The following is a 17,964-nucleotide window of genomic DNA, read 5'->3' on the forward strand; positions in this document are numbered from 1 at the left end:
AATAAGCCTCTCAGTGCGACCCCCCCACTTATAAATTAAGAACACTTTTTAATATATATAACACAATTATAAATGCTGGAGGCAAAGCGGGGTTTGGGGTGGAGGCTGACAGTCCGTGAACCCCCCCATATAATAACCTTGTGACCCCCTGAGTGGTCCTGACCCCCAGTTTGAGAACTCCTACCTTAGACATAGAAAGGGAGTGGTAGAAGCATGGAATCCACTGAGCAGCTAGCTGCTTGTGGGTGGGGTCAGACTTGAGTGACAGCCACCAGGCAGTGCAAGCTACCTCCCACTTTCTGAACTCCAGCTCTCCCTTTGCTCCTCTGGGTGCACTCTAGTATGGTGTGAGATACCATAGTGTTAGGAGCTGTCAGCTGCTGTTTGTTGATGATGATAGGTGTCCAGTTGCTTTAGTGATGGGTGTGAGAAATTCTGAGTGATCTCTACAGTTGTCTGAATCCTTTCTGAGACATATCACCCCTCAACAGAGCAGCAAGGAAACTGCAAAAGCCATGTTCTGTAAAAACAGCCCATTCTGATGGTTTGTATGTTTGAGTTTGAATCTTTAAAACCGATTACATACTTTATGAGGGGAAAACAAGCCAGGATTCTCACTAGATTTTAAGTTTGTCCCATTTAATTGTTTTCAGTGACAATATATTTATAATATAATGTACATTGAATAACAGGAATATTGTGCTAGAAGATGTACATTTGCTTGTTGATGTACATTACTTTTTTATTAAATTGCTTCCTGTGTCTTTAATATAGGTCCTTAATATATTTATTTCCCTCCTCCCATTTGTTTTTAACCTAGAAAAACAGCAACATAAACTTCTTAGTGTTTATATCTCATTTTTGTGCTACTACAGCAGCGCTAAAACATGTTAACTTTCATTCTTTTATAACAAGTCTAAACAACATTCAAGTTTAATATATTTTTGTATATACATTTTTAAAATCAATAACTCTTGAAATTATTGATCATGGTTTGATAATGCTTTTGTATTCAGGCTTTCAAAATTGTACATATTCTTATTTCATTTACTGAATCTTTTTAATAAGATTTAATAAATATATATATGTGTGTATATATATATATATATATATATAAAATCTTGGAAAATTAACTTTAAAATGTGTACACACATATTAGAAACATAAAGGGAATGTTTTAATATTGTGAAGTTATTAATTGTGAAAACCAAATCTTAAGATTTTAGTTGCATTTCACTGAGTTACCAGAAAACTTATATAGAGTAGGCCATGATATACATTAGTGTTATTACTCAATTACATTACTAGTAGACAAAGTTAGTCTGGTATACATGGTTACACAGGCTTGTATGTGCTTGTGCTGTTTCTGGAGCTCCCTGGAGAGAAGCTGACATTTATATGTATATATTTTAATTGTTACTAATTGCTTCTAATCAAGGCTGCTTGATTGTACAAGTGTGTGTGTACTTTACATGTATGTGAGGTTTTTGAATAGTGTTAGTTCTCTTCAGTTGAAGAGCTCTTTCACTGGTGAGTTCTTTGTGGTGTTTACATGAGAGAGATGCCTGAAAATCTGTAATATAGGATATCCACCTGTGCTAAGTTTCTCTTTTCTAGAAAATAGTTCCAGACTTCCCTGAATGTACCCAGCTTGTTGTGCAGCTGACAAATGGATTTCTCCATCGTAGCAACTCCTATAATCTATTCCTGCTATTCTGCCAAGTTGGGCCCAGTCCCCTTCTTCCCCTGGGTACCTGTTTTTAAAAAGGGGAAGAAAGGGGACGCAGGGAATTACAGGCCAGTCGGCCTAATTTCAAAACTTGAAAAGATACTGGAACAAATTATTAAACAATCAAATTTTAAGCACCTGGAGGATAATAGGGTTATAAGGAATAGGCAGCATGGATTTGTCAAGAACAAATCATGCAGAACCAATCTCATTTGCTTCTTTAGGGTTACTGGCCTAGTGGATGAGGGAGGGGAGAAGCAGTAGATGCAATATATCTTTATTTTAGTAAGGCATTTGATATAGTCCCACAGGACATTCTCGTAAATGAACTAGAGAAATGTGATCTAGATGAAATTACTGTAAAGTGGGTGCACATCTGGTTGCAAGACCTTACTCATAGTGTAGTTATGGTTCACTGTCAAAGTGGGAGGGTGTATCTAATGGGGTTCCCCAGGGTCAGTCCTGGGTGTGATATTCGTTCAATAGTTTGTTTAATGACTTGGATAATGGAATGGAGAATTGTTTACAAAATGTCCAGATGACATGAAGCTGGGAAGGGGGTGCAAGCATTTTGGAGGACAGGATTAGAATTCAAAACAACCTTGACAAATTGGATAATTGGTCTGAATTCGACAAGATTAAATTCAATAAAGACAAACTCCGTGTAGAAAGGAAAAGTCAAATGCATAACTACAAAAGGGGAATTACTGGCTGGGTGATAGTACTGCTGAAAAGGATCTGGGGATTATAGTAGATCACAAATTTCACATGAATCAACAATGTGAGGCAGTTGTGGAAAAAAGCAAATATTCTGCAGTGTATTAATAGGAGTGTCGTATGTAAGACACAGGAGGTAATTGTCCCACTCTACTCGTCACTGGGGAGGCCTCAGCAGGAGTGGTGTCCAGTTCTGCATGCCACATTTTAGAAAAGATGTGGACAAATTGGAGAGTCCAGAGGAGAGCTACAGAAAATGATGAAAGGTTTAGAAAATCTGACATATGAGGAAAAGTTGTTTTTTTTTTTTTTTAAAAAAAACAACTGGGCATGTTTAATCTTAAGAAAAGAAGTCTGAGGGGGAACCTGATAAGTCTTCAAATATGTTAACGGCTGCTATAAAGAGACTGGTGCTCATTTGTTCTGCATGTCCTCTCAAGGTAGGACAAGAAGTAATGGGTTAATCTGCAGCAAGGGGAACTGAGGTTAGGTATTAGGATTAATTTTTAAACTATAAGCGTAGTTTAAGATCTGGAATAGGCTTCCAAGGAGGTTGTGGGATCTCCAGTCAATGGAGGCTTTTAAAAAAAGGGTTGGACAGACACCTGCCAGGGACGGTCTAGTTTTACCGGGTCCTGCCAGAGAGCAGGGGCTAGGACTTGATGACTTCTACAGGTCCCTTCCAGCATTATGTTTCTATGACTCTGTCTGAGGATTACACTTGGGAACAATTTTAATTTAGGGCGAATTTGAAAGAATGACTATAGAGTGACTATTCATCTCGAAAGTACTCACCATATGACTCCATAATACCAGACAAATAAAATTGGGCAAAATTTCACTAAGGGTGGTGGTTAGCTTTATTTTAACATGCAGGCTATTTTTAATCTTTTTTTTATTAGTTTTACTGTTACAGTAACCATTAACTTCAGTTGTCTTTGCTGAGTGTCTTGGATAAAGCATAAAACAAAGCTTGGCTTCCAACATAAAAAGGACTAGACCAGATCTGCATCAGAGGCAACTATTTCTGTAGTGCTGACATCACAAAACTGAAGAACTTAGTTGTACAAATGTTTGAACTTAAAGCTAACAGAGCTTAAACTTTCCAGAAATACATAGGATCAATGAAGTGTCACATTCGCTTGCTCTGAAATATACAGCAACTTGAATACTTGTTAAGTTTTACTTTTGTGTAGGAGGTATGGGAAAATTGTACTTTGTCATTTGGATTCACTTGCAATATTTGGGTCTGTATCTGCAAATCCTTATTCATGCAATATTTGGGCCTGCATCAGAGGATGATAGGATTTCTTGTGCAGGTCAGCACTACTTGCATGAATGATGGTTTGCAAGTTCAGGTTCTTTTTGATTGTTGTTCAGATTTCAAGAATGTATCCATGTATAATCATGCTAATGCTATGTGGCTTTGTCTCCCTCAGGTGGCTAAACCATGTATAGAGGTTTCTGAGTTTGCTTCTGCCTCTGAGCTTATAGACCTAGTCCTTTTTATGCTCAAGCCATAAAGTACCCGGCTTTGACTGAGCTAACTGGGCAGGATCCAATATTTTGGATGCAATAGCAGACTCCAACATCCTTATGTGAGCTAGCCACTAGAGGGGACAAAGAGCCACGTTGTGATGGCATGGGTTACGTGTATGGTTCCATATTCTCATAATAAAACTGGAAGCACTGGTTTGATAGTGTGAAGAAATAAATTGGTGTGCACTAAGTGTAAGCTGGATATCAAATATGTGAAATGTGCCTAGGTTTGTAGATAAAAATAAATGAAAATGCTACTTCTAATAAATCTGCAGAATTTTAGTAGACTGAAGAGGTCTTTCCCATGAAGGTATGCAAGTGTACACTGAAAAGCATTGATGGGTGCGTAGACACTCATGCACATGCTTCTAGCTATATTTTATTATTGTTGATTCCAGATGGAGCAGGTTAACTGGGCAGAGCAGCACTTGTTGGAAGGTCCGTGTTTAAAATGTCTCACATAACTCCAACAAAGCAAGCTGATAGCATGTTCGGTAACCTTGTAAGTTCATAAGCACAGAGTGTCCTGGTAGGAATTGTTTTGAATTCCATACTTGACCACAAAAATTATTTTGCAGGAGTTTTGTGTAAGTCAGCTTTTTGTAAAAATGAAAAAACAAAACAAAACAAAAATCCGAACCTAACCAACCAAAAAAAGAAATGAACCAACCGATTCAATTGTTAATAAAGGAAGAAAACTTTGAGGCTTTGTTCAGAAACCTTTTTAGTTATTGTTGAATTTTAGGCTTGTGCACAGATTCAGAGCCGTGAGTAAACAATATTTCAAGCAGTTTGGATTATGTATTTTAATTAGCTTTCTAAGTGAAGTGAAGAAAGATTTTGCTTTGTTATTGCCAGAATAACTCTTTTAAAAAAAACCTTTCTATTATGACGGTTCGTGGGGGGGGAGCCCCCCGCGGTGGAATCATTGTTTTCCTCTAAATATAAATATTTCTATTTAAAACAGTGACTATAAAAACAAAATGTCTCATAAGTAGAAACTAATGTGGAAAGCCTAGAAAGCCCTGTAGTGCTGCCAGTTTCACTTGCAAATCTAATTGTAATGGTACTAAGCTTTCAGACTTTCATGAGCCAGGTAAGAGAAATTGCTTTTCAGAGCAGTTGCTGATTGTCCCTGGTCCTATGCTTATCACAGTATATAGGCCCAGTTAGAGCAGAAATGAAGTGGCTCGTCCTGTAAAAACGTAGAAGTGGAGAAAGGCCAAAGTAAATGCTTACTACAAATGTTGCAGAATCTATTCCTTTGCTTCTGATAATGTTTGCTTAAGGTTAAAAACAATAAGTTCATTGTATTCTGTGTGCCTAACTAAAGTCTCAGTATAGAACTTTACTCTCAGTAAGCATGGAAGAATTAGGGCTTTATTGAAACTGGAATCAGGATTAATGGTATTGAAATACTTGGAATTTAATCTTTTTGCAATCCACTCAAGAAGTATGTTCTCAAATATTAAAAAGAGAGCAACATAATGTGTCTGACTAAGAAATAATTTTTCATGTTAAACAGACAGCTTTTGAATTATTTTTATTCCCCCCAATGAAAAATTAAGTAGCAAGATAAGTTTTAAACTCTGAACGCACTATCTTTATAAAACTAAAGTACTATTTAATTTTTACAGAGCAATATAAAAGTAGTTCTGGTGTGGATTTCTCCTATATTTTTATGCAGTTCAGTGGAGGTTCTGACCCTCAAACAGCAGACAAAACCCCAAACTTTCATTCCCAAATATTACCGTGCCCCCAAATTTATCTTTTGGGGGCATGATATTTAGGTAAGCCTTTAAATTCGCTTATATTATTCTAGGTAAAGACACAATTATCTGCTTTAATGTTTCCAGAATCACTTGGGTACTATAGTCTAAGATTTCAGCAACATGTGCCTTTGAGGCTTTCAACTCTGTTTCATCTCCAGAATGATTTGCATTTTAAAAACATAAATTTATAAGTGGTGATACATCCAAGCACAAGGAAAGTCTGAAATCAAATATTTCCCTATACGCTGGTGGAGTTTGTATTTATTTCCTCTTAAATCATTAAAAGCATTTTAGATGGTACTGAATCGGATGCATTTATCTGTGGTTAGGAATTATTCCATTCAGCCCCAGTGGACAGACTTCATTGAAAGAAGAAAAGGAGTACTTGTGGCACCTTAGAGACTAACCAATTTATTTGAGCATAAGCTTTCATGAGCTACAGCACGAAAGCTTATGCTCAAATAAATTGGTTAGTCTCTAAGGTGCCACAAGTACTCCTTTTCTTTTTGCAAATACAGACTAACACGGCTGTTACTCTGAAGACTTCATTGAATCATTTCTGGTGAGCTCAACATGTGCAGTGTCCCAGTGAAATAGCAGTGAATGTTCAGAACAATCTGTCTGGAGAGCATCAGCATTTCCTCTTCTGTGTATTCTCCATCATTGTCATTGGTCAACATAATGCTTATGCCAAAAATAGAGCCATGGTGTTTTCAGTAGCAATCTGGAATTCACAGTAACCAGAGTCTCCTGCGCCTCATGTCTGTCAAACCACAAATCATGGCTTTTGTGAAGAACTTGACCTCTGACACAATTAAAAAAATTCAGCCAGTGAGCAAATGTCTCTGCTGAGATTTCACTTTGTCCATATTAAATAGTTTTAGGATTATTTTGGAAACTGACTGACTAGCCTAAAGGCTCTCCTTCTATGAAACCGCCCCACAGAAAGGGGGTGGAGGGAGTTAGTCGGGAAAATGGGCAAGCCTCACCTTACGGAGTTCCCGATTTCCACTCAAGGCTATGTGAAGGAACAGGAGTCCTTCTGTCTGCATAAAGAGGCTGCCTATTTGTACTGCTTCTGATATCCTATCTCCTCCTCAACAGCATGGTTTCTTTTTGAGTCATGTTGCCACTGGCTCCCACTACCCTGCCAATGCCTTACACTCCTCCTCTTCCCCTTTCCTTTGCAAAGTGAGGGTAGAAAGCATAGAGGGTACGTAAATGTTGTTAGCTTATCTGATGGCATTTTTAGAGGGGAGTTTTCCAAGTGGTTATTAAGAAGGAGGCATGCTGCATAGAATGACTAGTCCCATCTGCCAGAGTTCCTTCCCCTCTTTCTCCTCCTGAAGATCCCTAGCCATGCTGTAGTCACATGGTGTTTGGATGAAGGATGCTTAAATACCACTCAAGACTGGCAACAACCCCCCACCGCTGCCACTGCTGCCTTCCCCTCCTCCACGTTAAAACCCTCTGACATTCCAACTCAGCCAATGTGTGCAATACCATGGATTGGCACTTGAAGACTAGACTAGAATCCTGCCCCTTTCAGCTGGAGTGAGTGTTACTGTGACAAAGAGCCCATGAGTGCATAAAAGGAGGAGGAACTAGGAAGATCCTCCTCAATCCTAAAAACATCAGATGGAATCAAAACTTGGTTGGGACTCTCTTGGCTATAAGAGGCTCCCCAATTCAAGGAAGCTCTCTAGATGGGCCTCGCACCAAACTTCTGTTTTCTTTTATTGTATATCTCTTAGAGTCTGATGTCTTCTGCTTGCTAGGAGCCAAGAGTCAGTGGAAGGCAGGAAAATGCCTCTTTCCTTTTGATTAATTGGAGCCCTCTAGAAAATCAAAAAGCACTAATGGCTTAGGTGCTCTGAAGTGCTGTATGAAAGTGTTGGTGGGTGGTGTGATATATTGACTTGTGGAAGGGCTTCTTCCAGATATCCTGGCTCGGACAAGGAGTTATTGGTGGTTATGCTGGCACATTGACCGTTCCCCAGTGACAGACTTTTTCCTGAAGTTATCAAGTTTTTGTTGCAGGAAACTGTAACTCTGGCAGAGGCCAGCAAATTTAAAGTTGCCTTTGAATGAAACTAAGGCTATGTCTACACTTGCAGAATTTTTGCGCTGTCAACGGTGATAGTGAACTGGTGAAAGAAAAGCACTGGTTTGTGTACTCGCTTACTTCCACAGGCGTCAGAGAATGTTTACATTTGCAGCATGTCTAGCCTCGATGAGAGCAGCGCACTGAGGGCAACTATCCCACAGTGCAGCTTTCTCCATTTTGATGATAGGCCTTGTGGGAAGGGAGGCCAGGGGTGATCGCAGGGCATCCTAGGACCCTGCACAGCCGCCTTCTCCCCAAACATTGATCAGCTCCAAGCATTGCTCGAAGCAGGGGATCGTTTTCTCTGTAGAGCAGGCATTGTCACCTTGCCAGATAAATGAGCACTTGCCAAGAAAACAGGAAGCGGCGTTTTAAAGTTTCCGGGGCTTTATGGGGGGTGGATGTCTGTTTACCTGGCGTCAGAGCAGCAGAGCTGCTGGCCAGAGTGGTCACCTAGGCACTGTGGGATATCCTGCAGAGACTAAAAGCTCTGTAAAGAGGAAGAATGTGTCTTCACTTGCACGTCACCGCAAAAGCATCACCGGTAAGAGCTGTACGCTTCTCGTGGAGGTGGCTTTCTTTTTTGCAGTGAAACTTCTGAGTTTCACCACAAAAAGTCATCGGCAAGTGTAGACGCTCCCATGTTTTTTGCGCAAAAGGGGACTTTTTCCACTTTAAATGGCAAGTACAGACGTGCCCTAAGTGGGTGGCTATATCTATATCACTCCTCCTTTACTTTTCACTCGTTTCCTTATGCTGACTTTCATATATCGAGGATGTATTTTGAGAAGTTAACAGTTAATCACCTTGGGCTTGAACCTTCAAAGGTGCTGAATGGGAATGGAAGCGCTCAATCCGGGCAAGATTAGAGCCCCTGAGAGACGAAGCAAGGGAAAGGTTGTTTTTTTGCTTCATGAAGCCCTTCACAAACGAACAGGGAACATACCACAAGTGAGGAACTCAGACTGGAAAACAAAATTGCCTAACGTATTCTTGGCAATAAGTATTTAATCATGGCACTAGGTCCAAGAAAAGGTACAAACTCTCAACACTGGAAATTTATTATACCCTAAAATGGCAACAGAATGATGTAAAAGTAAAGGTTATTTATTTTAAGCATGGCCACAAAATGTAAGCATTCCAAATGCTTCTCTGTTTCTTCCCACAGGAGGCTTTTATAGGTTGCCTATATTCATTCATGTTGAAAGAATACAAGATTTATGTGATGGGTCTCCTCTTAATTTAAATACATTGATTATTTTGGCTTCCCTTTCCGTTTGAAGCAAACGTGGGTAGAGAATGAATGGTTTGTGAACAATGTTAAATTAAAAGTGTATCTGGAAAGGCCCTTCTAACAATTTATTTTAAAGCTAAAAGCCAACTGATGGGGGTCCAAGTAAAATAACAAATTATGTGGGAGATTAAACAAGCCTCAGATTGGTATTGTGTTTGGAATGGTAGGTAATTCCTTAATAGCAGGAAAAACGGAATATGACTGGCCCCACTTAAAACTCTGGATTTGAGTCCAGGTAAGCTCTCACCAATTGTAAGCAGCTAAATAATCCATCTTAATTCTCTTGGGGAAAAATAAGAATTTGGGAATCTAAATCTTTTGACCTGGGATGACTTTAGCGGGGAGTGTCTGAAATTCAGAATGAGGGGTTAAAGTAGGCTCTGGGAGTGGCCCTACAAAGTTATTTTAGTACTTTAAAATGTACACTAATTAGAGTAGCTTTCTCTTCTCACAGCTCAATAGTAGTTGTCCTAAATACTGCATGTGGTTTGACCATGAGAAACACTAATTACTCATTACGTGAATGTAATCATTTTAAATAACAATGTGCATTTTAAATAACAATTACCTCCCTTATACTGGAGAGTACTAGATTCTTTTTCATTTGGGCTTGGTTCATATGGGGGTTGGAAGAGTGGAGTAGGTCCCTTTTTCCTGGAATTTCAGTTTTGGAGTAACAAGACGTGATGCTCCAGTCATCCTAAATGTTTTCTGCATGCAACTGATGACAAGATGAACAGGCTCCTCATGCTGAATCTAGGTTGTTTTGGATTAGTTGTATACTAATGCCCTAGCTGTAATTGGACATCTTTCTTTAAAATAATGTAGTGTTGACTTATGGCCAATTCCCAGAGATACAAGGCTCTGACTACAGTTATGGTTGAGGGATGCTTCTGAGGAATTACTGTGTGTGAAGCCTTCAGAAAGGTATCAATTGCTAGCTAGTAGAGTAAGGCCAAAAATGATTGTCATTAGACAAATGTGATAGCGTTTTAGGGAGAATGAGTTGTCCTTGAAACCAGTGCATTAGAGTGTTTAAGGATGTTTGTAAGGGTCATTATGAAATAAACTGATGCCTAGCATTAAGAACATAAAAATGGCCATACTGGATCAGACCAATGGTCCTCCTCGCTTAGTATCCTGTCTTCTGACAGCGGCCAATGCCAGGTGTTTCAGAGGGAATGACAGAACAGGTAATAATCAAGTGATCCGTTCCCAGCTTCTGGCAAACGGAGGTTAGGTACACTTCAGAGCATGGTTTTGCATTCTTGCCTGTCCTGGCAAGTAGCCATCAATGGACCTCTCCTCCATGAATTTATCTAGTTCTTTTTTTGAACCCTGTTATAGTCTTGGCCTTCACAACATCCTCATTGCAGAGGGGGCATAATTTTATTTATAATTTCTGCAGTTGGTATATTTGATGCCATTACTAACTTTATCTTGCACTTTGGCTCATTTAGAGAGCCTTTCATTTCTGCATGCTTGTATCTAGCTGGTTTTAAATATGATTTGTAGGTTTTTGATCTTCATTATGTTGAAAATATGTTAATTTGACTTTCTTTTCTAGGTATAATATTCTTGGAAGTACTTGATAATATCGGTCACCTGTATCAGAGCACCACAGTTCAAGTTTAGTCCTTTCTACACATACTGCTCAGAACATGGGGGAAAACGATGATGAAAAGCACAGCCAAGGTGGCCAGATATTTGAAAATTTTGTACAAGCATCAACATGCAAAGGTACCATTCAGGCCTTTAATATCCTCACCCGTCAACTTGAACTAGATCCATTGGACTACAGAAATTTCTATACTAAATTGAAGTCAAAGGTAACCAGCTGGAAGGCCAAAGCTTTGTGGAACAAGCTTGATAAAAGAGTAAGTCATAAAGAATATAAGCGAGGAAGATCTTGTATGAACACTAAGGTAAGCTGAGAACTTCAATTTCTAATTTATAGTTTAGAACAAGTTTTGCCGCTAAAGATAAACAGTTCTGCATAGTATAAACTATTTTCTTACATAGCAAAGGAGTGGTGGTTATTTGCAAAGCACTTACTGGAACCTGGAGATCTGGCTTGTCATGTGGCAGTGACTCTCCTTGTTTCTAGCTATTAAACGATAGTAAACATCAATATTTAAATACCTTCTTATTGTTGCTCTTGCATACAAACAATTCTAGTCGTTTTCCCACTGATGTTACATGATTGCGAGTAGGGATGTAAATATCATTTTAAAAAGTACCCATTTAAACTATTAAAATGATATCGGTTAACCATTTTACATCCCTAGTTGGTACCCTGTCACCATCCCTTCCTGCGCACTGTCCTGGTGATGGGAGGTGGGGGTGGGAAATGGGAGAGACCATTCCATGATCCAGGAGTGTTATGGTGGCAGGGAGAACCTGTCATGTGACCAGGAGGTGTCATGGTGACATCAGTCTCCACCGTCACATGACCCGGTCTCCCTCATTGTGTCGTGGGACTTTGGATAGTTCTGGTCACGTGCCCCTTGCTGCCCAGCTCCCTGTCCGTACCATGGGCCAGGAGGTGGCGAGTGCCCAGCGCCGCCCACCCCCTCAGCCAGTCACATCCAGTGGAAGCAGCCAGCGGAGGCCTGGGTTCTGAGCGGCTGCCCACATGGCAGGAGTCTGGATGGTGTCCGGGGCTCAGCAGAGTCTCATGGGGGGATCGGGACAGCGGGGTGAGTGGGGGGCAGTGGCTGCTCCCCAGGCAGGGGGCCCATGCTTGTGGGGGAGGGGATGTGCCCGGTTGGGGTCCCTGTACTGGCTCCTGATGGGGAGCAAGGCACCCAGCCCTGGTAGCCGGTATTGATGGCCTGAGAGCACAACGTGTTCTGATTGCCCCGGGCTCCCGAACCATCACCATGCGAGGGCAGTTTGGCTTGTTCTGCCCTGGGTGCTGCTGGGGAGTGGGATGCAGATAGGGAAGAGGCGGATTTGTTAATGCACACAGTGTGCTCAGACGTGGCGGCAGGGAGTGCAGCCAACTTGAGGGAATGACAGCACAAGTAGGGATGTGAAATGTCATGAAATTATTTTACCCATCTGTTTTAAAGATTAACTGCAATATATTAACAGTAAGACTAATACTTATTGGTTAACGGTTGAATATTTTACATTCCTAATTGTGAGTAGAAGAGGAGGCAGTCTGTGTGATTGTGAACAGCATGTTGATGTTCTGTTTCTAGTAAGATATAGTGAAGACCTGTTGGAAACCATTGGATTCCAGTGAGTATAAATGCTGGTATAAAAGTTTTATATTAAAGATTTATTTTTAACCAGTTTATGCCACTCTGTCTATCTGGCGATTATATTTCATTTTAGAGTAGCTCACTTGCGACTGTATAAATATGGCTCCCAGTTTTATTGCTGAGTTACAGCTATAAATTATATGAAATCCAGATTGGTCATCTATTGAGAATTCTCAGCCCTCAGATGGACAAATCTAGGGGTTATTGACACTTGTGTAAGTAGAATACAGGGGAGAAACAGGGTATAAAATATACACAGGACTCCAAACCATGAAGGGTTTCATAAATTGAAATCATCATGAATTTCATAGTTGTAATCTCTGCAAAGGGGCAGTGTGGCTTTTTTTACCCCCTTCACTCTCCTTAAAGAACAGGGGCTTTTCAAAAGCATCTGGGAGAAAGGGCTCTGAAATCACTTGGAATGCATGTAAGGGCTCCTGTTTTTGTTTGTAAAACTTATCTTTTGGATAAGCTCTTTTTAAAAAAAAAAAAAAAAAAAAAAAAAAGTTTTGAAATATCTCTGCTGCAGGCCTCTCTGGAAGAACCAAGAGATTTTGGACCACTAAAACTTCCTCATCACTTTCCTCTCTGCCTTCCACTTCTTCCTCTGTTCGCTTTTTTCCTTCCCTTCCTCCCCTGTCACTTCCATTTTCTCCTATCCTTCTTCTCTTTGTTCTTTTGAAAGAGTTCTTGAATATATGTCAGTGAGCAACTTCATGGTGAATGTATAGTCAGGAAAGGGAAGGAGTGGGGGGCGGGGAGCTGTGTGGGGGGAGAAGCAGCTGGCAGTTAATAATTGTCCCGTACTATACTCTATTATTCTCCCTCCCTGCCCTTCCCCATTCCCTCACCCCCAGTTTCTGATGTCAGCCTGAGGAGATAATAGCAGCAGAAAATAGGTAGTGTTGACGGCATGTGTAAAGCGTAGGGAGAGCATGGCTCCGGTCTCTGAAGTGTGCTCATACATACAGTGCAAGGCGCTGGTCGTGCAAAGCCTTAAGCATTTGCTTAATGGCACACGCTGTGTGAAGTCAAACTGAAGTCAATGGCACTCTCAATTTGTAACAATTAAGCACCTGTGTAAAACTTTGCAGGATTGTGACCGAAGAGTCTAATCTGCCTCCTGTGGTATTAGTTCTGTGCTTTGGAATAAGGATTTATTTGTACTTATGGGGCATAAATATTTGTATAAACTAATGGACTTGTGTGTATTAATGTTATGGATAAATGTAGGATAACTCATCATAGACAAAAGGGTGTGTTTAGGAGGAAGATATATCTGCATTTGTTTTATATTATCTACCATAACAAGACCTATAATTCACTCTCATCAAAGTGAGCTGACTGCATGTGAGAAGAATGAATCTGGAGGTTGCAGCAAATGAAAATGTTAACTGTGGTCTTCAGGCTTAGTGTGGATATCTAGCAAACATTCCTTACATATGAATCATAGTCTCTTGTGAAAGCATATCTGTGCCACATGAATGGTAGGAAACACATTCAGACAAGAGGGCAGACTCTCTCTGATCATTTCCTTGATGCAATCTGACAGTCCTATTTACAGGTCCAAATTCACCTTCACAATAGAGAAGGTTAATGGTTAAATATACTGACTCATTACTAGTATGTTTCAGAGTAACAGCTGTGTTAGTCTGTATTTGCAAAAAGAAAAGGAGTACTTGTGGCACCTTAGAGACTAACCAATTTATTTGAGCATAAGCTTTCATGAGCTACAGCTCACTTCATGGGATGCAACCGATGAAATGAGCTGTAGCTCACGAAAGCTTATGCTCAAATAAATTGGTTAGTCTCTAAGGTGCCACAAGTACTCCTTTTCTTTTTACTAGTATGTTGTTAGCTTTGTTGATGCTACCAACAAATTGCCATCATCAAACACCTGTGACTTTCACCTATGCTCTGAATTTGTAGTTGAATAATGGCTCTGGAGTTTTTTGTACATTTTAAGCTTGGTGGTCCAAATTCACCTTCCTCTTCTTACATCTCATGCAACACTGTAAGCTTCTGTGTATTGCACAGCGTAGAATGTGGCCCAAACTTTCCACTTACAGTTATATATGGAAAAGTGTTGGTTGCAATGGATCAGTTGGAATGAAAATCTTAATGGTTTCATATTTCATCAGACCCCAAAAGTTAGACAAGTGGCTGTTTGCAAATACAATTTTGTTTGAGAGCTCAAGGTCTTTATGGCGAGGCTTGGGACATCCTGTTGTTCTTTTCCCTCTGATAGCTCCCCGTATAGCATATCTTTGGGTATGCGTCCGTCTTCTAACCTACTCAGATGGCCCAGCCAGCGCAGTCGTACTTGCTTGAGCAGGGCTGTCACACTTGGTAAATTTGCCCATTTGAAGAATGTAAAGAGCCTGCAGGAAGCAAGCAGTTCCCAACCGAGACACCTACATTTGCAATAACTGCCAAAGATCATGCAAATCTTGGTCTGGACTATTCAGTCACATGGAACGTTGCAAACCATCTACATCATAGGCTGCAATTCCCACCATCTCTTGCGGACAAAAGGATGCCAACATTAAGTTAGGTGTAAGAACTAATATTTGACTGAAAGGAAATTTAGAATTTAAGGATTGCTATTTAATTTGTAATATGTTTTTTAAAGATGGGGGGGGGGGTGAGCTTCTACTTATATTTACCTTACAGGTTTTTTCTGTGGGTTTGGAACATCCTTAGGGTGTATTTTTAAGTAGAGGCCCCGAACAGCTTTGCTGGTTATGTTAACTGAACTTGTAACCTTGGTGAACACAATGACCATCATAGTTTGAGATTCCTTTTACATTTTGCTTTATAACCTATCCAACTTTCCCAAAATCTTCTGCAGTCCTTGGTGGCTGAGATAAAACCAGGTTCTAAACTACCTTTGATCCTTGTTTTACAAAATCAAAACTGGCCACTTTACCTAATGTCTTGTCATCGCTTTCACAGTGCTTACAAGGTCCGTTTGCTGCACAAACCTTTTCGACACACTTAAGTGACTTGTAATTTCCTCTATATTGTGTAGTGTACTAATATACATGGAAAAATATAAAAAATATGAGCTCTTATTTCCTAAAGAATGTTCCACTCCAATTAAGTAGTAATAATACTGTGCATTAGTTGTCATTTAAGAATCATGTCAAATTCTATTTTGAAGTTTTTAAAGTAAAAGGAAGGACTTCAAAAGATGGGAGGACTTGAAAACTCTTCACACTTTAAAAACCACTTTTTCAGTCACCTATCTCAAAAACGACATAGTCATTTAACCTTAAACTTTGCAAAAGAAATCAAAATAAAAAAACTCTACTCTAAGGAAACACCACACACAACATTTCAGGCTAGAACCTTTTTCAGATGCTAGAAATACTGTGTTTATTTAATAAAATAAAAAACTGCTTCTCTCTCTCCTTCCCAGATGTGTAATGTTATAATGAGTGCATTAACTATGGAGTTACTACCCTGACTCTCCTGTCGTACATAATCCACCTGGATTACAAAAATACAAATTTTGTTTTCAGCATCGAAAATATAGGACAATATAGGAAAGCATAGTAATACACACTCACACTCACACTCCTGATACCACGTCCTTTCAGGTTTCAGAGTGGTAGCCATGTTAGTCTGTATCAGCAAAAAAATCTAAGGAGTACTTGTGGCACCTTAGAGACTAACAAATTTATTTGGGCATAAGAAGTGGGTTTTAGCCCACAAAAGCCTATGCCCAAATAAATTTGTTAGTCTCTAAGGTGCTACAAGTACTCCTTTTTTTTTATTTTTTCCCACTGCCTTTTAGTGTCTTCTCTACCCCTAGTTTCAGAGTAGCAGCCGTGTTAGTCTGTATCCACCAAAAGAAAAGGAGTACTTGTGGCACCTTAAAGACTAACATTTATTTGAGCATAAGCTTTCGTGAGCTACAGTTCACTTCATCGGAGTGAATCCATAGGCCAGGCAACACTTGCAGTGTTCTCTTGCTTAGAGCTTGTTCCTCTTTTTTTAAAATAGCCTCTGCTACCTTTTCTGTTCTCCCCCCCTCCCCGCCCCCCAACCCCCTCTTTCACTGGGAAATATCCACACTCCAAAGTTAGCTCCCTCAGCTTCTGGGCAGAGAGTAGTTCAGTCAATGGCTCTGCTAATAGCAAGCCTATTGTTTCATTAGAGTGGAACTATTCAGTGATGATGGCCCTTGATCCAGTCAGAGCTTCCCAGAATCCGGGTGTGCCTACGCTGTCCCACAGTTAGGACAATAGGGGTCTGAACAATATTGAGCACCAAGGTGCTAATTTGTAACTCCCCTAGGTGGACACTGCAAGCATGAACTAAAAGGCTCCAAATTCCCGTTAACATAGTCCTCCATATGAGGTAGGAACCTTTTAGTTCACACACCCACATGGGAGAGTTCCAGCTCAGCACTCCATTCGCACTGATATTCACATCCCCGAACAGCAGTGTAGACATGCCCATAGTCTCTGTACTAGGTGCCAAGTTCCTGCTACCAAATAAATGCTCAAAGCCTCACTTAAGTGTTCATTAAAAATGAAGGTTGACATACAACATGGTATTCAGAAAGCCCGAATGGAACTCATAAACTGACACAGACGTATCCTCCCAGTCAGTCATATAAGCATGATCTGACTGCTTAAAAGATAAGGGATACTTAAAAAAACAAACTATTACTACTAAAAATTTCCTTCGAGAGAACAGTGCTGCCTACATATCAGTACTAGGTACTCGCCAGAGCTTATTTCACATTTTCTCATTAACTATTTACACTAGAAAATTAAACTGTTTTGAACCATTTCCTTGTGTTAATGACTACTTTTTCCTAGGTTTGCATATTCTTTTTGTATAGAAACCGTGTAATTTAATATGCTATCACTATGTGGAAGTTGCTGCTGCTGGTGGTGTAAAAAATATAGAAACAAGTGAATTCTCACACTTGTCAGTTCTTTTGGTTAAGTAGGTACAGTAAACACTCAGCTTATTATTACAGTGCTTGACTTCAAATTTGATATATGCAGAACATTGTGCGTGTATGCAGGATTATTAATAGGACCAGGATATGAATCAGTTGAGAGGGTCTGATCTCAGAAATCATAAGTAAAGTTGGAGTGGCTTATGACTTAACCAGAATACCAACATCTAGCTGTGTCTTCATAATATAGCCACTTTCATTCATTAATTATAAAATAGGGCAATTTTATCTGCCAGGCCCTTGTTTCTTCCTTTCCACAGTGTATGCCATTGAATAATAACTCTTTTCCCTCATGTACATGAGTGGATTTTTTTCATCTCTAAAAAACATCTACTGAATGCACTGTAGATTAAGCAAATCTATTTTTAACAAAGAGTTGAGGATGGCAGATTTATTGCCAACCCATGCTGTGTGCTACCATGTATATGGTCCAAAGACGCTAAACTGGGCAGATGACTCATATTGGCACTCTTGCATCTTAGCCATGTACAAAATATCTGCCATTCTCATTGGTCTTTAGTTTGGACAAAAACTTGTGACTTGCAAGCAGAAAGTTGGA

General features: G+C 39.9%; 1 protein-coding gene across 8 annotated transcripts in view; it reads left to right on the forward strand.

Moving 5' to 3' along the window:
- Window positions 1–17,964, forward strand: part of MICAL2 (microtubule associated monooxygenase, calponin and LIM domain containing 2) — a 191,202-nt gene that overhangs the window by 20,001 nt on the left and 153,237 nt on the right. For all 8 annotated transcript variants that reach the window (XR_013346327.1, XR_013346326.1, XM_077818417.1 and 5 more), the window contains exon 2: window positions 10,726–11,083. Coding sequence is in view for 6 of the 8 variants with exons in the window: in XM_077818417.1 (XP_077674543.1) it covers window positions 10,820–11,083 (264 nt within the window). In the remaining 2 variants the exon portion in view is untranslated. The remainder of the gene's footprint in view (window positions 1–10,725; window positions 11,084–17,964) is intronic.

The sequence above is a fragment of the Eretmochelys imbricata genome, chromosome 6 (assembly GCF_965152235.1).
Source record: "Eretmochelys imbricata isolate rEreImb1 chromosome 6, rEreImb1.hap1, whole genome shotgun sequence".
Taxonomy (NCBI): domain Eukaryota; kingdom Metazoa; phylum Chordata; order Testudines; family Cheloniidae; genus Eretmochelys; species Eretmochelys imbricata.